At 37.1% G+C, this 24,622-nt stretch overlaps 1 protein-coding gene and 1 pseudogene across 2 annotated transcripts; both read left to right on the top strand.

Annotated features, from left to right (window-relative positions):
* Positions 1–13,600: 13,600 nt before the first annotated feature.
* Positions 13,601–16,851, top strand: LOC309688125 (extracellular calcium-sensing receptor-like; annotated as a pseudogene). The gene is made up of 6 exons (XR_014280738.1): positions 13,601–13,817; positions 13,963–14,233; positions 14,341–15,130; positions 15,270–15,500; positions 15,647–15,770; positions 15,922–16,851. The product of XR_014280738.1 is annotated as an extracellular calcium-sensing receptor-like (transcript).
* Positions 16,852–20,252: 3,401 nt separating this feature from the next.
* LOC309687004 (extracellular calcium-sensing receptor-like) lies at positions 20,253–23,428 on the top strand (the record flags this gene model as incomplete). The annotated part of the gene is made up of 6 exons (XM_082501674.1): positions 20,253–20,452; positions 20,578–20,860; positions 20,976–21,800; positions 21,935–22,156; positions 22,245–22,368; positions 22,524–23,428. 6 exons carry the CDS (start codon positions 20,253–20,255, stop codon positions 23,426–23,428), a joined length of 2,559 nt encoding a protein of 852 aa, XP_082357800.1.
* Positions 23,429–24,622: the final 1,194 nt, after the last annotated feature.

Here is a 24,622-nt window from a genome sequence, read left to right as displayed (position 1 = left end):
GAGTTTAAATTCCAGGGCTGGGTTGACACTACACAATCTTCCTATAATGATTGTTAATGTGAATAAATGTCATATGTTGTGACCAGTCTGGCAAGTGAAAGACAGTAGAGTTACATTTGTGATGATTAGTCCAACCATGATGTTGCGAAATACACATTTTGTATTAAACTTACACTTAATTCTATTTGTTTGTTTTTAATTTATTTCGATCATCTAAACAATATACAAAGTTCATTTAGCAAAGTAAAGAAGAGAAAAAAATGCTATACAAAATAAAGGTAATAGATTTCAATATTGCTTCACCGTTCTGATTCAGTTACATATCAAAAAGGAGCGAGAAAAAGTGCAAACTTATTTAATCCCATCTCCACATTTTATGTGACATAACAAAATATATTGAATAAAGTACCCCTAATTCCCTCAAATATAAATCATGTGCTTCACCTTCACACAACATTGAGTGGTGTACCTCTATCTGAACTTTTGCTGGCATCTGCCTTCTCTTTCCCCATTCCTTGTTTAGGCCCATGTTATACTGCTCATTTAGATTGAACAGTACCTAATTGAAACATTAAGTTTTTTGATGGGCTGGATATCGATTGTTATATGCCTTACTTCACAAATATGTGCATTCATTCATACTTGTTAAACCTTGAAAATAATTTAACTTAAAAATTTAACATAATGCTAATCTAATACTCTCTCTACTAGTAAAACTGATAATGGCTACCCATACTTAGTTCATAAAAAATGTTAATAGGAATTGTTTAAGATTTATGTTGCTATCAACTTTCGAGAACGTTTTTATTAGGAATTGTTTTCGTTAATGGGGTTCAGTAATGACCAAACTTCTATGCTGAAGTTCAAATGAACAATGATGCAATATAAAATAAAAGATTGCACATACAAAAAAAACAACAACAAACAAGAAAAACTGAGGAAGGCAAATAAGTGCACATCTGTTTCAGGCATGACTTTATTACCCAATAGATTTATTCCAATGGGACAGCTGCACCAGAGTCCAATAAAGGAGCCGCATGGGATTAAAAACAGAAACAGATTGCTTCATCCTTTAACACAACAACAAGAGCAACAGGTGGCATATTCCATCAAGCAGAAAATAATAAGGTCTAATTTAGTTAACATCTGTGTCACAACATGTAACTGTTACATGTTTATTAAATTAAGTCTTTGTTTTGATCTCTTGCTCTCTTGCCTCCTTACTTTCCTCTGTTTGTTTATTTAAGGTATTATCTCAGTGCTACTGAACTGTGCTGTTCCTTGATCCATAAGTAATTTAATTAAATTTTATTTCAAACTCTTTTTCAAGTTTGAAAGTTTTTATTGCATTGTACAATATTAACATAGGTATAATGAAAAAGCTTTTGATTAATAAGAGAGTTCTGTCTTTGTGCTGGGAATAAGTTTGTGTCTTTAAGAGCTTAAATCAAAAGATTTTATAATATTATACCATACATTTTGAATTCACTGACAAATGTACTATAGTCAGTTTGTAGTACAGTACACACACACATACATACAATAGTAACAGCTGCATTTGACATCTTGCAGTGCCTTTACACCAAAAGAATACAAACTAAACAATCTATTTACTAAAAGAGTAAAATAAATGACAGCTTATGCTAATTCCAAAGTTACGAAACGTTATCCAACTGGTAAATATAATAATTGCTGCAAAATATGGGGCAGTGGAATTGTATTTGGCAATTTTCATGGGTATTTTTTTAAGGATAATCTAATACCAACAGGGCCTGTGTGAACAGAGGTTTCTTAGTTACTAAGTTAAAATAAATAAATAAAAATAACTTTTAAACTACAATGATAACCTGTTGCAATCCCATTCAATCAAATTATAAAAATACAAAAGTATTTTCTTGAGTTTCTTGAGCTGATTACATGGGATTGCACAGTAACAAATTTCAGTCCCTCTAAATTCTTTTACCACTTTTCGGTCACAACCCTAGAATGGGCAGTAGTTTCTATATTCCTTTGAAACAAACTCAGTCCCTCGGAATCTCTTTATTTCTTTATATTTTTGCAGACATTTTTGATCTCCAAAGATGGAGATTTAGCAAGGCATGAACGCATACATTTAACTCACATACGTTCAAGGATCGTGCAGATCATGCATTTTTAAGCAGCAGGTGTCTCTTTAAATTAAAATGTCACTTTAAATTTTGGGGTCTTCAGTACGGTGTACATTTTAGGACATCGTCAGGTCTCAAGAAAAAAGTTGTCAGGTATCAGACAAAAAATTGTCAGGTGTCAGTTCTCAAAAAAAAAAATTGTCAGGTATCAGACAAAAAATTGTCAGGTCTCAGTTCTCAAAAAAAAGTTGTCAGGTATCAGACAAAAAATTGTCAGGTGTCAGTTCTCAAAAAAAAAAATTGTCAGGTATCAGACAAAAAATTGTCAGGTCTCAGTTCTCAAAAAAAAGTTGTCAGGTATCAGACAAAAAATTGTCAGGTCTCAGTTCTCAAAAAAAAAAAGTTGTCAGGTATCAGACAAAAAATTTTCAGGTCTCAGTTCTCAAGAAAAAAAATTGTCAGGTCTCAGTTCTCAAAAAAAAAAATTGTCAGGTATCAGAAAAAAAATTGTCAGGTATCAGAAAAAAAATTGTCAGGTTTCAGTTCTCAAAAAAAAATTGTCAGGTATCAGAAAAAAAATTGTCAGGTTTCAGTTCTCAAAAAAAAATTGTCAGGTATCAGAAAAAAATTTGTCAGGTCTCAGTTCTCAAAAAAAAAATTGTCAGGTCTCAGTTCTCAAAAAAAAAATTGTCAGGTATCAGACAAAAAATTGTCAGGTCTCAGTTCTCAAGAAAAAAGTTGTCAGGTATCACAACTAGAGATGGACCGATCCGATATTACGTATCGGTATCGGTCCGATACTGACCTAAATTACTGGATCGGATATCGGAGAAAAATAAAAAATGTAATCCGATCCATTAAATATCACGAAAGCACCTCACAAAACTTGCAACACGCCGTAACTCACCTCAGAACGTTAGCACGTCGGAGCAGTATGCATCACGTGATAGAGCGGCTGTGGCATGTGGGACCTGTCGGTGGTCTGGATAGCATTTGGAGCTTCGCTAGCAACCCGGCATTTCATCTCCGACAAAGTTATCCCGAGAGAAGTAAAGCAAGTGTGTAAGTCCATCTCTGAATGTTTGTAAAGCATTCCTGCGTTAAGCTTAACAAACGATATATGGAGCGACTGCCTCTTCTTGCTGCTACTTCAATCATGAAACTGCTTAACGATCAGCTGATCGGCTTTTCTGTCGCTAGTCCGTGTCTCTAGTTTGCTTTTGGCCCACTTTGCACCAGAAAGAGGAAACCAGCGGCTGAACAACAGCAGCACGTTTAAGCTTGATCAGCTGTTGTTAGAATGTATTTAATATTACTTTCTACTCGAGGATCTTTTTCTACGTAGCTGACGCTGGTAACTGTGCAGGGGCGGATCTAGCAAAGTTTAGCCAGGGGGGCTGATAGGGCATTAACAGGGAAAAGGGGGCACAAAGACATACTTTTCTTTCTTATTCTCATTTAAAATGTCTAGCTTTTAATAAATAATTATCTGACACCCAAAGTTTTAATTTGATGTAAAATGAATAGAAGTCAATTACTGTATATAGTAACTATTAAGTCTAATATATATACCCTAGTAAGCTATAGTACTTTTTCCTTTGGGAAGGTACCATCTGTGCAGTCTGCAATTTTGTTGAAGAAAGATGTTGAATCTATTTAATATTTCTTGAAAAATAATTGATTTCTGTGCATTTTTTTTCACACTGCATCAAATTAAGGTTGATTACGTCGATTAAGCATCATGAGGTGGAGCGTGAGGGGTGGTTCCCTATTTTTTATTTATTTATTTTTGTTGTTGCTGGGAGTTGGAACCCTATTAGTTAGGTTGCTTAATATTTATGCTAAGTACTCTTTAAAATACCAGAATAGGGAGGATGGTGTAGGTTTAAGTTTATTAGATTGATCAGTATTGCTGAACTATGAAATATTTTTTTTTGCATACAGGTATAACAGAATAGCTTTAGTGTAGTTGTTGTTTTAAACTTGAGTATGAACTTATACAAAATGCAGCAAGATATTTAAAAAACAGTTTTGTTGATTAAAAAACACTATAACGGATTCATATCGGTATCGGCAGATATCCAAATTTATGATATCGGTATCGGTATCGGACATAAAAAAGTGGTATCGTGCCATCTCTAATCACAACACAAGGTACCATACAGAGAGAAAATCTTCCTGCAGGTGGCGGTGTTGTCATGTCCCACCCAATGAATGTATAAAAGATGGACAACACGACAGCTCCCCAAAAATGAAGCCAAAACGTCTCTATCGCCCCCTGGTGTCTGGCTGCAGTATATACGTCATAAACCCCGCCTCCCCCACGTTAGCGGATGGGACTGGGGTCAGACTAAAATAAATTTATTCTCCTCAGACAATTTTTTTCCAAAGGTTCTTTCTTTTGTTATCAATAGTTCTCATCACGCTGATTGATGTCCAAGAGGTCTCCTTTCCCATAAGTTTGATTCTAATTCCTAATTCCTACCACAGTGATGTTAAATTGGGGTGAAACGTCATCATAACAGCTTTGACTGGCAGCTGCAGTCACGGAGAAACTTGCGTATCTCTGTTAGGGAATAGCAGATAGAGCGTAGGCTCTGAGAGGAGGGCCAGCGTTTACGCTACGAAAACACGACCGAGTGTTTTAACCTGACAGCCTGAGGTGTTCTTCAGTAAACTGGACTACCCGACAGAAGGACCCAAGGCCCTGCTGCACTTTTTCGGTAAGTTAAACGTGTTTGTCAGCTAATCCGTAACTACCGTCCTTAGCTCGGTCCTGAGACCTAGCTAGCTAAGATGAGGACTCGGCTGTCAGGGTTCGTTTAGCTAATCTGTGCAGGTGAATGAATTTACACCGACTAAAGAAATCAAGAGAAACGCTCCGGGCTACTCAGTCACTAATTACTGTTACTGTACTTTCATTACAAGTATTATACTGTAAAAGCAACAGGCTGCATCCTGCTTCAGCTCCTGTGCAGAGCTGATTATTAAATATGTGCAAACAACAGCATGTTTTCAGTCTCTTGCCACATCTGTAAAGACAATAACGTAAAAAAAAAAAGCTTGTACCTTGTAGCTCTTCATTAATCAGGAACTATGGATTAAAGTACTGTAGTGTACTGTAATACTGAAAAAAATGTAAGAGAACAACTTCAGATCCTGAGTGTGTGAGGACAGAAGAATCAGCTTTATTTCAATTTTGAGGGATAAAATTTATATTTGAGTTTGATGGTTCTGTTCTCTTTGTGATTACAGGAGCTGCCCTCAGATTCAGACCTCAGCACCACCCAGTGACAGCAGACAGATCATCCAACATGTTCACATGTTAACTGCAAAATGAACTGATGAAAACAATACAAAGGTTAAAGTACCACATGTGCTGTAGTGAAAGCTGCAGCTGTTTTATTGATAAAGTTAAAGACAAAAAAACAAAAGGATTAATCACCCATGTAACTGTGTCACTATATATCAGCATTAACAGGACCTCAGTTTTTATCTCAGACCTGCACAGCTTCCGTTTTAAACACTTGATGTACTCAGCTGTATAAAGAGCACGTTTGAGTTTCTCTAACACAATTAAAACCTCTGGGTGGTCTTGGGTCGATTTGCGGCTGTTTTCATTTTTCGTTTACACGCCATTTGCACTGTGTTGAATGGAATATAGCGAAAGTCTGCAAAAAAAAGTTTGGTCCCATTTACTGTTAAAATTTCAGTATGACTTCCAGAAATTAGCTTCAGTGGCTAAGCTAGCGAAAAACTCACACTATTGGGCTTAGTGGTCGATTTGTGCCCCATTGAAACCCATTATAAACGCTATTTTTCACGGCAAAAAAATTACGGTCAAATCGATCGTGATCGGTAATGCTTCCGCTTCCGCTTGCAGTACTGGCCTTAGAGTTGTAATTTTTTTATTTGTCCACCGGGTGGCGCCCTTGCTCCACATTTGACCCGGGGCTGGAAAACAGCGGGCTGCTTAAAGAGACCTGCGGGGAATGAAGCGTCATTTCCGGCGTGCTGCAGCGGTTTCGCCCGCTGATCGTGCGGGACCATTTTTTGGTCCCTAGGACCATGAGAGGGTGCTTTTTTTTTTTTAGTCAACAGGAAATGACGTATTTGTTGTCACGTGGTATCGGACGTGTGGGCTGGAAAAAGCAGTCCCCGGTGATCGTGCCCCGGTGATCGTCGCGACTTACCCCGGCAACATGCACTTATTTCGGCCTAGAGGAGGAGCATTTGCCGCCTGGAGACCATTTTCTGGTCCTGAAAAAAAAAATAAAAGGCGATCAAAATGACTGTTTGTGCCAATCTTTAGTCCATCTAAAGGCCTAATTATAATAACAATCAAATATTACTTCAAATGTTTTTTTGGGAAAATATTTAGTTTTTTAGTTTTTTTTTTAGTTTTTTTGTAATTTAAAGGGTTAAAACAACGAAAATATAATTAAAACTTTATATGAATATTTCAGGGAGAAGTAGTTTTAAAAGACTGACCAATTTAAAGTGAAAAAAAAAATTAATATTTAATATTTTTATTGCACTTTTTGGGCGTGGTCGATAGTGTGCATTTTATGAAATGCGCTCCTGGAAAAAAAATAAAAGGCGATCGAAATGACTCTTGGTGCCAATCTTTAGTCCATCCAAAGGCCTAATTATAATAACAATTGAATATTACCTCAAATGTTTTTTTTGGAAAATATTCAAGTTTTTTGTTTTTTGGGGCAAAAAAAGCAGTGCGCTCATGTGACGAAACCGGGATATAAAGGGTTAAAATCCGCGAAATGTAATTAAAACTTGACATGAATATTTCAAGGAGAAGTAGGTCTAAAAGATTGGCTAATTTAAAGTGGAAAAAAATATTAATATATAAATTTTTTATAGCACTTTTTTGGGCGTGGTCGATTTGTGGCTCTAAGACCAATAGTGTATGCATTTTTCTAGGACCCCCCAGAGGTTAAATAAAACCTGATGAAGGTCAAAGGTCACAGTTTTCACAGTTTTTTGCAGATAGTGTGTTATTTACCATAAAGTGATTCAGAGTTATTCATACCAGAGTAACCAGAGAGGATCATATCTTTTTAAATATATAACTTTCTACAGGACTGAATATAATACCTTTGTGTAAAAGTCCGGAGCCTCTGGGGAGTATCCGAGTATTTATAACATTACACAAACCAAAGGTCTCCATCACAGTGTTCATGAAATGCTGGGTTTATCCATCTCCTGGGGCAGGCCTACGGAGGAGTGCTGAAGATTTCCCTGTGAGGGAGCTGCTGGTGAAGATCATGAGTCCTGTTTGATCAATGCGATGAGCTTCAGTGTTCCTGGTGTTTCTTAAATGATGCCTCTTTCAGTGGGTCAACAGAACTTCTGGCACAGGACAGCTGTGATGAAAGAAAGGGAAGAAGTTTCTCCAAACCTCTGGACCCAGGAAACCCAGCTTGGTCCTGATGGTCTCCCTCACTAGTTTCTCTCCAGGGTGAATGTAGCTGTTATACATAATATGGATTATTATTAAATGAAAGGAACAAATTAGACTACACTACTGAAACCTTCTGCTGCTGTTTTTAAAGTTTCCATGTTACCAGGCTGTAGAGATTTAAACAGTTTTAGATCCATTACACTCACAGTCTTAAATGTTAAAATCTCAAAGGACAGCATTATATTTTTGATATTAACAGTAACTCTGGGCTTCTGAGTGTGTAGCCGATCTCATCGCTGTCTAAAAATGGATTAAAAAAAACATAAGAAGTGCTGAATCCTTCAACAACACAGACTATTAGAGTAGCAGCTGTCTGTGTGAAGCACTTGCTGCAGGGTTGCGCCATGAATGTATTCAGCTGCCAACAAAAAGCAGGACTCAGTGCGGGCAACTGCCATGAGTCTGACGATGTTGGGGTGAGACAGTCTCCTAATAAAACAGAAACATCTCCGAATAAAAAACAAAAAAAATCACGTTTCACCACTATCGCTAGCTAGAATGAATTAGCCAGACAAAAATAGTACTGATTTGGTTTCGTACAAAACTAGCTTTCCTTCTCTGATATGTAACTTTCACAACATAACCGCAACTTAATATAACACAACTGTAGCAAAAATATGAACAAAATTTAAACTTACCTTATGTCGTTTGGAGCCTGAACTGCGGTAAAACTCCGGTGAGGTCAATGACCTTACGCTCTCCCACTGTCACACGTTGATGACGTATTTGGAAATCAATTCGGGTGGGACATGACAACACCGCCACCTGCAGGAAGATTTTCTCTCTGGTACCTTGTGTTCTGATACCTGACAACTTTTTTTTTTGAGAACTGAGACCTGACAGTTTTTTTTTTGAGAACTGAGACCTGACAATTTTTTTTTCTGATACCTGACAATTTTTTTTTTGAGAACTGAGACCTGACAATTTTTTTTCTGATACCTGACAAGTTTTTTTTTTTTGAGAACTGAGACCTGACAATTTTTTGTCTGATACCTGACAACTTTTTTTTTTTTGAGAAATGAGACCTGACAATTTTTTTTCTGATACCTGACAATTTTTTTTTTTGAGAACTGAGACCTGACAATTTTTTGTCTGATACCTGACAATTTTTTTTGAGAACTGAGACCTGACAATTTTTTGTCTGATACCTGACAACTTTTTTTTTGTTTGAGAAATGAGACCTGACAATTTTTTGTCTGATACCTGACAATTTTTTTTGAGAACTGAGATCTGACAACTTTTTGTCTGATACCTGACAACTTTTTTCTTGAGACCTGACGATGTCCTAAAATGTACACCGTACTTCAGTCAAAATTTCATATATGCGCAGAACTTCCACATCCATCATAGTAACATGAAGCAAATATTTAAGCACAGTTTAAAGTACATATAACTCTTCCATATTGTCATGCACACTGTTCCTGTGTTACTTCTTGAGCAATCGTGGCTCAAGAGTTGGGAGTTCGCCTTGTAATCGGAAGGTTGCCGGTTCGAGCCCCGGCTTGGACAGTCTCGGTCGTTGTGTCCTTGGGCAAGACACTTCACCCGTTGCCTACTGGTGGTGGTCAGAGGGCCCGGTGGCGCCAGTGTCCGGCAGCCTTGCCTCTGTCAGTGCGCCAGGGTGGCTGTGGCTACAATGTAGCTTACCATCACCAGTGTGTGAATGGGTGAATGACTGAACGTGTAAAGCGCTTTGGGGTCCTTAGGGACTAGTAAAGCGCTATACAAATACAGGCCATTTACCATTTTACCATTTACTTTACAGCCATGGTTGCCCTCCATTCCAGGGACTGTTGAAGGTAATACATGATTGCTTTTATGACAACATTCTTTGTGCACAACAAACATTAAGAACATTCCAAATTAAATTTTGGCCTTTGCTATATCTATAATATGCTTTGTCTTTTTCCTTATTAGCATATTAATTTATCAGTAAATTTTGTCTCTTTCTAAAAATAGGTTGGCTTGGTGGGGATTTTCAACTGTCAGACTGATTACTAGCTAATTGTGAGAAAATACTAATAAATATAGAGACTTGCATTCTTGAAGGCAGAAACTACTTTTTTTTGTGCAGAGCTCCCGTCGATCTATTTAACATCATTAATAGGCCTGATCAAGTAGTGACCAAGACCTCTGCTGAGCTTCCTGCATGGTGCCATACACAAAAATTCGAATCACATTTATATTCTTTATTGAAAACAATAATTGATTTAATGGCCTTCAAGACAAAACTCTTAAGGAGTAATTGATACTCTTGCTAAAAATCAAACCTATTTTTTGTCATTATTAATTTATAGACAATATTTTATATAAGCTAATAATCATTAATGACTAATCTGTAAGCATATTTAATAATGATTTTAGCAACTGTGTTTCCTAGAACACATTCCTAATAAAAGAACTTCAACATATTCTACTCTATTAACAAACAAATTATATATATTAATAAAATTGTTATTATTATTTTGGTTATCATCATCATCATTATTATTATTATCATCATTATTATTATTATTATTATTATTATTATTATTATTATTATTATTATTATTATTGTTGTTGTTGTTGTCCAGTGGTGAAGGTCCTGGGTTTCAGTATACTGACTGGCTGATGTCTTTCTGTGTGGAGTTTGCATAGTTTTCCTGGGCTTGTGAGGTTTCTTTCTGGGTGTTCCAACTTCCTCAAATTGTCTAAAGACTCCTGTATTTGACATAGATGTGAGTGTGAATAGCTGTCTGTCTCTTTGTGTTAGCCCTGCCATAGACTGGCAAACAACTGAGGGTGTCCTCTGCCTTTCACCCTATTACAGCTGTGATAGATCCAAAATTCCTGTCACTCCAAACTGAGTGAGCAATGAAGAAAGTGGATGGATATAAGAGCTGATTTACAGGAACAGCTGTAAAAACTTACAGGCCCTTATTGTGTTGGTCTCAGTAAACAGTCGAAGACATTTTTTAGTAACCATTTTTAGGAAACCGGACACATGTGTTATAGCTGATATTCCTAATTAAAAAAAAAAAAAGATTACAACAGCAACAACAGTTATTCCATGTACCAATGAGAGTGGCCCATTGTTTTGGCTACACTTTTTTTTTGCTACAGAGAAGAAGCTATAAAACACGTCCCTCTAAGAAGCATGCATGCCAAAGGCAAGGCTCTGAGATGACAACAGTCACATTTGTTTTCCTAACACTGTTCATTTGGGTGTTGTCATGTGAGACATGGCGCAACCTGGACCTGCATGAGCATTATGAAGAAACAAAGGCCTTTGCAGCATTGTGTAAAAATGTTGCCATTCATGACAATGACAGCACAAAACTAATACAGACATGTTACAGGTGAGTAAATTACAACCTGACTGGTGATCTGTGTGTACATGGTTAGCCGGTGTGGTTTTCCCAGAAATTTGGGAGTCTAAATACCATAAATGATAATATGTTTTGATTTCAAATATGTTACAATTTCAAGTCATTAGTATATTACTGTAATTATAGGCAAAGTAACAGGCTCAGTGCTGTGTTATGATACTTTTTTTAGTTTTGCATTTCATATTTAAAAATGGTTTACCATAATTTTATCCTTCCATCTTATTTAAATGAAATTAAGTCATTTTTATGTGCCTACAAATAATGAATAAATGGAAATTCAAGCAATTTGACTGTAAATAAGTGTAATGAATTCATGAAGACTTCTAAAATGCTATTTAAAAATGTTTATAATTCTTTTCTCATTTTTTTAGGACTTCTGAAATTACTGTTGGCTCTAATAATATTTTCACACAAGAGAGGATCAAAACAGACTATACAGTTTTTGTGGATCTGCCTTTGAACTGCATGGTCTCCAATGGGTGTGTACACCTGCTTCAAGAATATAAGTACACTGTGAATGAAGATAAGGGAAGCAAGCATGTACATAAATGTAGAATTCTACAGTTCTTGGTATATTTGCTGTCCAAGACCAACTGTGTTCCCCACATGACACAGGTAACTGCCGGATTTATGATAGAAAAATAAAATGAATCCTACTGTATAAAAAATGAGATGTGAATTTAGAGCACTGAAACATTTTTGCTCATGCCAATTCAATACAAATTGTAATCCTATGTATTATCTGTAATTAGCCTTCATCCAGATATATTCTAATCATTAAAGGATACATTTAAATTACAGAAATACCAGCCCATCTGTTCTTCTGAGATCTCTGGCACATTGAACCCACATTATTACTCTTGTCCTGGTGTACCACCAGAAAAAAAATGGATTGTATATGCATCTGTAATGTGTACTTTAAGGGCAAACTCATTCTCGTTCCTGTATATAAAGACCCCAAATTCCACAGTGTGTTAATATTTTAATGTTGCTGACAACAAAATGAGCCAAGAATCCTTTGAAAAACTGAAGAGCTTATGTCAAGATTAGCTGCAATAAGATATGTGTGCAATTAATATGTCAAATTGTGTGTTTTGAGATTTTCGTTTTGTCCATCTCCATTTGTTTTGTCTATGATGACGATCCAATAACAGATTATTTTTTTTATTTCATCAGCAGATGTCATCCAAGGTCTATTCAACACACTACCCAAAAGAAGTGTTTCTAACACCAGCAGGTAATAAACAAATAAATACACAAGTTCTTTAATACCGTGCCTGAACAGTTGTATAAAAAAGCGTAACTTTCTTTTCATACAGATGGCGTCAGAGTTACTGTTTACATGGGCAAAATTGTGCAGCCAACAGATTCCAGTAAATGGGTGGGCAAAATTTTTCAGGCAGCTCTGTTGCTGTTTGCAATGCACATGACAAGAATAGAAATGTCATCAAACAGAGACAGCCTGCATCATAACTGCAACTTTTCTGCATCAGTCAACATCTACCAGCCATCTCAGTGGTGTATAATACTTGCATGCTTGACCTGTGTAGTGGGGAGAACTTTTCATGTATTAATTATCTTCAAGGCAGCTCATCCTGTCATGAAATTGTTTTTTTCAACACGCTATCGATTAAATGCCCAACTTGTTGCTGTGTTGCTCATCTGGCTGACCTTTAGTATTTTTCTCCTCAATAATAACATGAAACACATGTCAAAAGACCTACTTATTGAGGGAACTGATGGATCAGCACTGAGATCCTGGGGTGTGTTAAGGCAGATAGAACTATTAGCTACTTTGTGCTGTGTGTTAGTTTCCCTTTCAAGTTTGCGACAATCCATCCTAACAAAAGTCAGTTTCTTGAGTGTCCTTTTTCATGTGCAACTGGTCACCTGCCACCAGAATTCTAGGATTCCAACAAAGTATCTCTTAATTGTCAAGATCAATAGGTTAATATGAAGGTCATTTTCAAGCATCCATCTCTCTCCACTACAGCTGTCATATGAAATGTGAAAACAAAATGAACATTTGTATTAATGCAGATCAAAGATGTATAATAAAAGCATCCATCTGTGTCCTCTTGTACGCCATTTTCCTGTTCTTTTTTTTTTGCCTGTTTGCTCCTTGTGGAAAGAAACATTACTCAGAAGAGTGCGTAGAGCACGTCCCATTAATATTGGTCCAAGAAGTATTGCTTTTATGTTTTTTTAAACACAATTCCATTTTTTTTCACATGAATACAAATATTGTTGTTTGTATATAAACAAAGCACCATCATCAGATAAGAAAAAAGCACAATTTGATGCCAGAAACAATAATAAACAGATAGAATATCTGGCCAGTTAAAAATGAAATACTGATTAGATTACATAATCAAATGTACTTCAGAATATCACACATAATATAGAGTTAATATTAAACCAATATACCATGAAGTATTGTTTAGATTCTCAAAGAACATTTTAATTGCTTGTCTTTTACAAGTCAAATAGCAGAAGTAGAGATAGAAGTAGTTTCAGTGATGCAAAATAACAAAATAATCTTTTGAGAATGGGGAAAGTGCTCACAATCGATGGAGACATTTCTCTGATGATTGAAGAAAAACTATAAAGGTCAGCTCCGAGCACACAACTACTTCAGTGAAGGGGAGGGCAGCTCATGATGAGTATGATCACTTTGATTTTATTCACTCTGCTGGCAAGGATAAAGTCTGACAACCATACATGCAGACTGATTGGACAGACAGGATTCATGGAGTTTTCTAAAGAAGGTGATTTAATTATAGGAGGACTTTTCTCTATGTCTAGTACAAGGACACTTATAGATAATAACTACCAAGCACTTCCATACACATACTGCTCAAAGTAAGTGAATATGATTAAAATAAATAAATAACAGCTGTATTTTATGCTAGTAGAATACTTCATGTCTTTCTGATATAGTGCATTATGATAATGTGAAGTATTTTTTTTATGTGTATAGCATCAACAGTTGACACTTTCTTTACAGACGGAATGACAGGGAACTGAAATTTGCCAGGACAATGATTTTTACTGTGGAGGAGATCAATAGAGATGCTATACTGCTTCCTGGAGTGAGTCTGAGTTATAGGGTGTATAATGGCTGCGGGAGTGAAAACCTAATACGGGCAGCTGTAGAGGCTATAAGTGGAGAGAATTCAAAAAGCTGCAGTGATCAGGTCCAGGCTCTAGTTGGCCATTCTTCATCAGGAGTAAGTGGAGACATAAACTTCATATTAAGTTCACTATCAGTTCCACAGGTGAGCAGAAATGACTGGGAGGGATAACTTTTGAATACTGTTTATTGAGTTTGTCTATCTTTAAAACATAAAAAGGATTGTTGTGTTTGCTTTTTTTTTTTTTGAAGGTGAGTCACCTTTCAACCTGTGCTTGCTTAAGTGACAGAAGACTTTACCCCACCTTCTTCAGAACAGTGCCAAGTGACCGCTACCAAATCAGTGGTCTAGCACAGCTTATGAAATATTTTGACTGGCGCTGGGTGGGAGTTATTTATTCAATAGGCATGTACTCAGAGGATGGTACAGCTGACTTTGTTAAGGAAGCAAAGAAAGAAGGCATATGTATTGAATACAGTCTGCCCTACTCACAAACAAGCAAAAAACTTTTCAGTGTTATTCTAGACACACTACTGGAGTCCTCATCAAATGTGGTCCTCTTGTTTATGTCCTTGTCTTATGTCAGAAATTGAAACTTATAAAATAACTGGAAAGCAGTGGATTGGCACAGAGTCATGGATAATGCAACCAGACCTGGCTTCTGCTGACAGAAAGCACATTTTACATGGGGCAATGGGCTTTGCGCTCCCTCAGGCATCCATACCAGGTCTTGGAGAATTCTTACTTGGTTTGAAGCCTTCTGATGAGCCACAGAGTGCATTAATTAAAGCTTTCTGGGAGGAATTCTTTGACTGCAGCTACTCTCCATCAAACACTTCTACTATGTGTACTGGTGCAGAGGACCTGCGAACAGTCTCAAATGATTACACAGATGTGGCATATTTCAGGGAAGAGAATAATGTATATAAAGCGGTGTATTCAGTAGCATATGCCCTACACACTCTACTGCAATGTCAGAATGGCTCAAATCCTACAACAGGGAAGCTTTGTGTGAACAAAAATGAGGTTCAACCTAAGTTGGTAAGTCCTAATATATCGAAATTATTTGATCTTTGTCTCTAATCATTAAATTTATTGTTGTTTTCTGTTTGTTTTCTGTTAAATTCTGACTATTTAATGATTTTATATATGACAAAATGTGCTAATTGTCTTTCTGTAGGTGCTCGAACACATTAAGTATGTGAACTTCACAACTAAGAATGGGGTCAGGGTTTTATTTGATGAATATGGGCAATCAGTTGCCCTCTATGACTTAGTAAACTGGCAGATGAAAGAGGACGGCTCTGCTGAAATTAGTATTATTGGTCAATATGATGCCTCTTTTCCAAAGGAGGAAAGATTCAGACTAAAAGAAGATGTCATCATAGTTTGGGGAGGAAACAGTAGTGAGGTAATTTCCCTCAACACTATGGACATTTCATAGATTTAAAAATAATCTTTTCTTCACAGCAGTTTTAGAAACATTTTAATGTTATTAAGAAAACATATTTTGTGTTTCAGTATTGAGTTTTAACATGTTGAATTTTGCCGAATCAGGTTCCCAGGTCTGTCTGCAGAGAACCATGTCTGCCAGGGACTCGAAAGGCTATAAACAAGAATAAGCCTGTTTGCTGCTTTGACTGCTTTAAATGCCCCGAGGGAACAATTAGTAATCAGACAAGTGAGTAAGGATACCTATTTAAAATCAGTTCTAGTGTCCTGAATGAATATATATCAAAAACATTTAAATATTTGAACCACCGAATGTTTCAATTGATTATATATCTTGGATATACTATACTTATATTTTCTGTCATTTACATCTGTCACAGATTCTCCTGACTGTTTGCTCTGTCCACCTGAATTTTGGCCAAATGAAAACAGAGACAAGTGTCTTCCAAAACCTACTGAATACCTTTCCTACAAAGAGATCATGGGGGCACTTTTAACTGCATTTAGTTGTATTGGTATGTTTTTAGCACTAATGATATCAGTAATATTTTTGACTCATAAAGAGACTCCTGTTGTAAGAGCAAACAACTCTGAGCTGAGCTTCCTGCTGTTATTCTCACTGAAACTGTGTTTCCTGTGTTCTCTGACGTTCATCGGGCGTCCCTCCGAGTGGTCCTGCATGCTACGACACACAGCATTTGGCATTACCTTCGTTCTCTGTATCTCTTGCGTTCTGGGGAAAACAATAGTGGTTTTAATGGCCTTCAGAGCTACACTTCCAAGCAGTAATGTCATGAAGTGGTTTGGGCCTGTACAACAGAGGCTCACTGTTCTGATATTTACTCTGATTCAGGTTATGATATGTATACTTTGGCTAACAATAAACCCCCCATTCCCAAACATGAACATTGACTACTATAAAGAAAAGATCATCTTAGAGTGTGCTCTGGGTTCAGCTGTTGGATTCTGGGCTGTCCTGGGTTATATTGGACTTCTTGCTATCTTGTGTTTTATACTTGCTTTTCTTGCTAGAAAACTGCCAGATAGCTTTAATGAGGCCAAACTGATCACTTTCAGTATGCTGATATTCTGTGCAGTATGGATCACATTTATCCCTGCATATGTCAGCTCTCCAGGGAAATTCACTGTAGCTGTGGAAATATTTGCCATTCTGGCATCAAGTTTTGGTTTGTTGGTGTGCATTTTTGTTCCAAAATGTTATATAATCATATTTAGGCCAGAACAAAATTCTAAAAAGCATTTGATGGGAAAAATACCACTAAGAACGATGTAATTTGTAATTTATTTGGTCCTGGTGTATGAATCATAGAAATAATTTCACTGTATCTGTGTAGTCTGTTTTAATTTTTTTAGCTGTGAGATGCTGAATAAACTGAAAACATAGATTAAAGGTTTTTTTCCTCTTTTCTGTTTATCCGGGAGGCTGTTGAGTAAAGGAATATAAAATTCGAACTTAACTACTACATATATTTGACACAAGCTTCATTTGTAATATGTTTCAAACCTTCTTTGATACATTTTCACACAGAGTGTGTGAATGTGTGTGTGAATGGGTGAATGACTGAATATAGTGTAAAGCGCTTTGGGGTCCTTAGGGAATAACTAAAGCACTATACAAATACAGGCCATTTACCATTTACCAGAGAAGCTTTTTCCAATGTTCTTTCTTTTTTTTCATTATGTTCTTTTTCAGTGAGAATGTAATAATTTAGATGGTTTAGCGGTTTGTTTTCTTTAGCTATTTGTTATCCTTTGTTTATTGGCACATTCTTCTGTATTTTAACTTTACAGCCTGCAAAGAAAATATCTAAATCATCTTTAAAAACAAATAAACTGCCTAAAAATTCTACTTGTTTTGTCAAATCTTACTTAAAAATGCCATTATTGCAGGGCAGAATTACCCCCTTGTGCAGTTCTGGGGCGTACTAGTGTTACTTGAAAAGTAATTAATTATATTATATATATTACTTTACGAAGTTATGAAGTATCATAATATATATATTATACATATTCCACTCTCGCCCCTGTGGGCAGTCTCTCCTTTAAGCTCAGGTCCTCTGCCAGAGGCCTGGGAGCTTGAGGGTCCTGCACAGTATCTTAGCTGTTCCTAGGACTGAACTCTTCTGGACAGAGATCTCGGATGTTGTTCGGTATCGCTATGTCTAGCACTACGGCCGTCTTCTTCTGCTTGTCTACCACTACAACATCCGGTTGGTTAGTCACCACCATCTTATCTGTCTGTATCTGGAAGTCCCACACGAACTTAGTTCGGTCATTCTCAACCACCCTTGGGATTGTCTCCCATTCTGACCTCGGGACTCTAGGCCATACTCAGCACAGACGTCTTATACTATGTTACTAAAATTAGCTACATCTAAATCAGGTTGGGATTTTAACTGCTCCCTTCACATTTTCAGGCAAATAGAGCTAGCACTGCTTAGTGAGATTTTGAATTGCATTTCATATTGAAGGCGTGACATGCTTTTTGTATGTATTTAGTAGAATTGTTGTTGAGATTTGGCTATATAAATAATTTGGCTATATTTTCAAAGCAATAAAAATAGTTAAATTCCTAAAAACTTTACTTTGTTTTAGTAAAGACCAATGTTCCGTCTAATTTTTCATGTGTCGGAGCGAACACACAAACTCCCTAAGCGGTCCCTTGGACCACTGTGAGCAACATTAGACGAGAGCACTGTGGTCACGCCAGCATCGACTCCATCCATGGTTTATTAAGATAATCAAATTACAGCATTTACATTTATGTTAGACTACTTTTAATTAACTGCTTTATCCCACTTACAATGAAAATTAAAAAAGAAAATCTTGTTCATGACCTGTGTATGTTAACACTATTGGAAGTAAAAACAACTTGAACTCCAATTTTGAAAACACAAATTTCTTTCTTTCTTTCTTTCTTTCTTTCTTTTTTAATAAAGCTCTGACTTGTATTATGAGTATGAGTCTGTGGTCTGGGAGAGAGTCCTGTAACTCTCTGTCTGCAAAATACAGTATATAATGACCAGTGCTGGGAAATTAATTATATGGTTACTTCTTTAAAAGAGTAACTGAGTTATGCAAACAACAAAGTTTTTTGCAGCTGTTTACCTAAAAATGCAGCCAAGGCGTTTTTTTAAATAAACATTTCAAACTATTTACAGAACAATCAGCTGTTCTGCATTAAATTTGATGCCACATAAATTATTTGTGCCACTCCAAAAAATAATTTCTGTCCACTATGAGATAAAGGAGAACAACAGCCTGATACCTGCAGGCCTGACAACAGGAGATGTATCACTCCTGTAAAACCTGTAACATTCAGCAATGGCCTCATTGTTCTGACACACACAGCAAAACTATTGACTACACTACACACTAACTACACAAGATTTACGCTAAACGTCGAAAATCTCTCACATCTCAGAACACCGCCGTCACTCCTAAAACTTCCCCCCTTCCTAAACAACTAAATGCCATGTTGCCATATCATTTTTTGATTGGTCGACATGGTACTTTTTTCGACGAATAGGAATGGGTGGGGTTTTTAGTTTTGTCTTTGCTCACAGGCAGAGAGTGCTTTTGAGCGTTTTCCTTATAAAACGCCATTTTTACCATTTCTTCCCGCAGTAAATATAAACAATGATAGTATTCAGGAAGAAAACCAAACATTGCATATATTTTTATCACAACTCTGGTTTTACGTGGCCTATCAACACAATTTAAAAACTGGTACAAAGTCCACACTTTTTCCGTCAATTGTTCCGTCTGTCCTGCTCACATCTCCAATGGTTGCTTCACTCCACATCAGCCACGACAGTTTGCTAGCTAAAACACTGGTGTCGGCACGTAAGGGCGCTGTCATAGCCTGTCAACGACGTTGATTAGCTGCGTATATACGAATGTGAATCGCATTATTGGCTGGACTATGGGATTGGGGGGCATCGTTCTAATCCCATACGGGAGCAGCCAGTCACTCACTGACTAACACTGCAAAACAGAATTGTTAAAGTATTCATTTTAATTTCAATTCAGGTTAGATTTTTTTCTGTGCGCAACACAGATTTTCTGTGAGCAGAGACCATGCCAGCAGTGCGCAATTGCGCACTGCTGGCACAGCTTAGAGGGAACATTGGTGAAGACATAGTCTATCCTTTGTTAAGCACAACCTGCAAAATTGAAACAGTTATTAATAACTTTAACCTCAGATAATCCCAGTTTCATGTAAAATGATGATCTGAGATGTTCAGGTAATATAATGTATACTTTATTAATCCCCGTGGGGAAATTGCTTCAGTTTAAGACATTGCAGATATCCCTACAATAGACCCTACAATTATTATTGTAGGGTCTACCTTATAATACAAAGTGCCATGAGGTGACTGTTGTTGTGATTTAGCACTGTATAAATGAAACTGAATAAAATTGAATAGATACTTAGTTACTATTCAGTACATTATTTGCATTTGACACTCTTTGAATTATCAGTGTGTTGAATAAACTGCTTTATCTGTAGGGAATTGATTACATGTGGACATGTCTGTTACGTTACATGCAGCACTGGATATGTGAACCTTCTTTTGAGCAGTCACCTTTTCTTGTTGTGCTCAGATTGCTGCCTTGGGATATTTGCCTTTGTCCAGCTCATTATAAAAGCTCTAGCCTCATTTGATTTTAGAAGTGCAGTGTAAACATGCAGAGAACTGTTTTTGTTTTTCTTTCCATACAGTACTTGAGCATAGTTTCTGGCTGTGAGCTGCTTGGCAAATTTAACATGCCAAGTTTGTTTGAGCAGGGTGACATAATGATCGGTGGGATTTTTCCAGTTTTTAACAAAGAGGTCAGCAGCACTTATACTTTTGAGAGTGAGCCTCCTGGAGTGAATTGTGCAGTGTAAGTCTTGATACATTAGACTTCTCCATACATGCTTCTTTACGCTTGCATCTTTAATGTTATGTTACATAGAATTGTTCAGCAGCAATTCTATAATTGTGATTTTTTGTAATGACACATTTTAGGTTTGACCTACGAGCTTTTCGATGGACACAGGCGATGATGTTTGCTGTTGCAGAAATAAACAATGATCCTGCTTTCCTTCCAAATATATCTCTTGGTTATAGGATCCTTAACTCATGCTCATCTCCTACTAACACTTTACGTGCTGCACTAACACTAGCTAGCAGACCACAGGGGATAAAAGCTACTGCTTGTTCTCCAACAATATCTTCAGTCATAGCAGAGGCAGGATCATCTCAGTCCTTAGCTGTCGCTGGAACTCTTGGACCATTTCAAGTGCCAATAGTAAGAGATAAAGTTGTTTATTAAGCGATGTTAAGGCTTTGTTATGCTTTATTAGGCAATTTCTTAGAATATTTTCATCACATTTTGTTGGTGTTGCTTTTTTCTTCCACTACAGATAAGTTACTTCTCAACGTGTGCTTGTCTGAGTGACAGAACTAAATATCCTACATTTTTTAGAACAATCCCCAGCGACTACTTCCAGGCAAAGGCATTGGCTGCACTGGTCAAACATTTTGGATGGCAGTGGATTGGAGCCATACAGTCAGATAATGATTATGGACGTAATGCAATTCTTGCTTTTAAGCAGGAGGTTGAAAAGCTTGGGGTTTGCATTGCTTTTGTTGGGTCAGTTCTACGTACATATACAAGGGATAAAATTCTAGACGCTGTAGAAATGATTAAACAGTCAACTGTCAAAGTAATTCTAGCTTTTGCTCCTGAGGGTGACTTTTCTCCTTTGATGAAGGAAGTAGTAAAACAAAACATTACAGGGATCCAGTGGCTTGGTAGTGAGGCTTGGATAACAGCACCTCAGCCCTCCACACCTGAAATATACACAGCTTTTGGTGGCGCCCTGGGATTTGTAATGCAGAAGATGGCTATTCCTAAACTTAAACACTTTCTTACAAGTAATAGTCCTTATAAAGATCCACATGCACCTTTTGTGAAGGAGTTCTGGCAGATAATGGTGGGCTGCACACCTGTTTTGCCAGGGGTACATGCAGATACTGAGGACACAACCAAAAGATGTACAGGCAATGAAACATTAATGAATTCCGAGCATGATTTCTTCAATGTCACAGAGCTCAGAGTGACCTATAATGTCTATAAAGCAGTTTATGCTATTGCACATGCTCTGCATCAGCTGGTATTTTGCCAACCAGTTGGAGCAAAAACAGTAAATCCATGTTTGAATCTTTCAGAAATTCAGCCCAAGGAGGTGAGAAATAATCAACTGAAATTTTTCTGAATTATTAGATAAATTATAATAATAATTAATAATAATAATAATAATAATAATTAGTCATTTATAAACTTATAAAAATCTAATGAATAATCACTCTGTTTTTTCAGGTCAGTAATAGCTTGCAAAAAGTGAATTTCATAAATCAGTTTGGAGATAAGGTGTTTTTTGATGAGAATGGCGATCCTCCTGCTTCTTATGAAATTATTAACTGGCAGTTGATAAATGGAAAAGTGCAACATGTGACACTTGGTAATTTTACATCTGCTGCAAATGGTGATTACAAGCTCAGCATTGAGGAGGAGAAAGTAGTGTGGAGGACAGGAAAAATGGTAATTATACTGTAATTTTCCATTGCAGTATTGAATTTGACAACTGTATGTTCTCCTGAATGTTAATGTGACATGTCTTTTGCCACAGGTCCCCACATCGGTGTGTTCTAATGGTTGTCCAGCAGGAACCAGGAAAGCTCAAATTAAGGGAAAACCTATATGTTGTTTTGACTGTGTTCCCTGTGCTGAGGGAACTATAGCCAACTCAACAGGTATACTATACCGCCCCCCAGTCCCACTCATCCTGCCAAAAAGAAGGAAACAAAAGACATAGTGTGATGTACTCAGTGTTTGTTTATGTTTCAGGTTTAAAAAAATATATGCACATCTAGATACACAACACAGCCTTTCTATTTATTCTCAACAGGTGCAGCAGACTGCACACCTTGTCCAAAGGAATACTGGTCCAATGAGAGAAAAGATGATTGCATTCCTAGAACAATTGAGTTCCTGAAATATCATGAGCCTATGGGAATAGCTCTAACACTTGTATCCCTGTTAGGGGCCTCTCTCTCCTTGGCGACAATGGTGGTTTTTATCAACTACAGAGAAACTCCTGTGATAAAAGCCAGCAACTTTGAGCTGAGCTCTTTCTTATTGTTTTCTCTTTTTCTGTGTTTTCTCTGTCCTCTCACTTTTCTTGGTCAACCAACAGTCTGGACATGCATGCTGCGTCACACCGCTTTTGGTGTGACATTTGCTCTTTGCATTTCCTGTGTCTTGGGAAAAACCATTGTTGTTGTCACAGCCTTCAAAGCCACATTTCCTGGCAACAAAGTTGCTGGAAAGTTTGGTCACGCACAACAAAGAATTATTGTTTGCTCCTGCACTTTGATTCAAATAGTAATATGTGTGTTGTGGCTGACTTTAAGCCCACCTTACCCACATAAGTTGTTTACATACAGCAATAGAATGATTGCTCTGGAATGTAACACAGGCTCTGAGTTTGCTTTTTATGCAGTGTTGGGATACATAGGGATCCTTGCAATCATTTGTTTAATCCTGGCATTTATGGCAAGAAAACTTCCTGATAATTTCAATGAAGCCAAATTGATCACATTCAGCCTGCTGATATTCTGTGCTGTGTGGATTACCTTCATCCCAGCATACATCAGCTCTCCTGGAAAGTTCACTGTAGCTGTAGAAATATTTGCAATTTTGTCTTCAGCTTTTGGCTTATTAATTTGTACTTTTGCACCCAAGTGTTACATAATAATTCTTAAGCCAGAAAAAAATACCAAGAAACATGTTATAGGAAAAAGTATTAAGTAAAAAAATATATAATTCCTCAATTTTAAAACACCAGTTTTATGTTTCTAAATGCAAGTTGTATGGGCGCTGGAGCTTATCCCAGCCATCATAGGGCAAGCCAGGGGGATAATTTCCAGGTGGGTTAGGGGGTTACGACCCCCCCCCAATAATCGGACCCAACCAATGTACCCCCCCCCCCCCCAATAAAGTTATGTATCGTTTTGCATAAATAGGCTGTTGATTTTCTTTACTCATTTCAGGTATCACCAGCAAAATAGTTGCATGTTGAATCATCTGGGAATTTACCCAGATTTATTTATTTATTTATTCAGACAGAGATCTTGACCTCCCCAATGTTCAGCACAAAATTATGCCAATGGGGCAAGAGGAGGGGTACACCCTGGACAGACTGCCAGTCTTTTGGAAGGCTAACACATAGGCACGTGGCTGCATGTGGTCTTTGGACTGTGGGCAGAAGCCAAAGTACGTGGACAGAACCCATGTAAACACGGGGAGAACATGCGAACTCCACACAGAAAGGTCCCAGCCAGACATTGGTGTCAAACAGTGCTAACCACCATGCCATCATGCTGCCTTTGAAATATATGTATATTGTAAATACTTTATGTACAAAATTACAGTACACTGCAAAACATTAAATATGCTGCAGAAAGAAATGGATGTGAGTAATTATTTGCATACCTGTATACAGTGTCAATCTATTTACATTTTATTTTCACACAACATTTAGGGAGCTTCAGTTGGATGTTTACACAGTTTAAATAATGATGGCTGGCAGAAGGAACTTTAATGACTTTTCTGTTTTACTCTTCCAGTGGCTGTTCTCATTTTTACTTAGAAAATGCCCATTTAAAAATTTTCCAGCTGCCTATAGAGCTACTATTAATGGAGGACCTACAGCTAAATTCAGAATGACAGAAAGAATAGGAAAAAGCTTTATTCAATTAGATTCATAGAATTTGTTTGAGGTTCAGTGCAATTACAGGCAGATCTAACTATTTTAACAGGCAGAGATCATTTGGAAGAACTGAACATGTATTATTGTAGGGTCTACCTTGAGGTGTTGTTATGATTTGGTACTGTAAAACGTATTTTTCGGACCATAAGGTGCACTGTCGATGAACGGGTCTGTTTTCATACATAACGTGCACGGATTATAAGGCGCATTAAGCAAAACAAAACAGTCAGCTCAAT

Source organism: Aulonocara stuartgranti (genome assembly GCF_965226115.1).
Source record: "Aulonocara stuartgranti genome assembly, chromosome: 14".
Classification (NCBI taxonomy): domain Eukaryota; kingdom Metazoa; phylum Chordata; class Actinopteri; order Cichliformes; family Cichlidae; genus Aulonocara; species Aulonocara stuartgranti.
The sequence above is the reverse complement of the archived record's forward strand: the minus strand, read 5'-3'. Positions and strand labels throughout refer to the sequence as shown.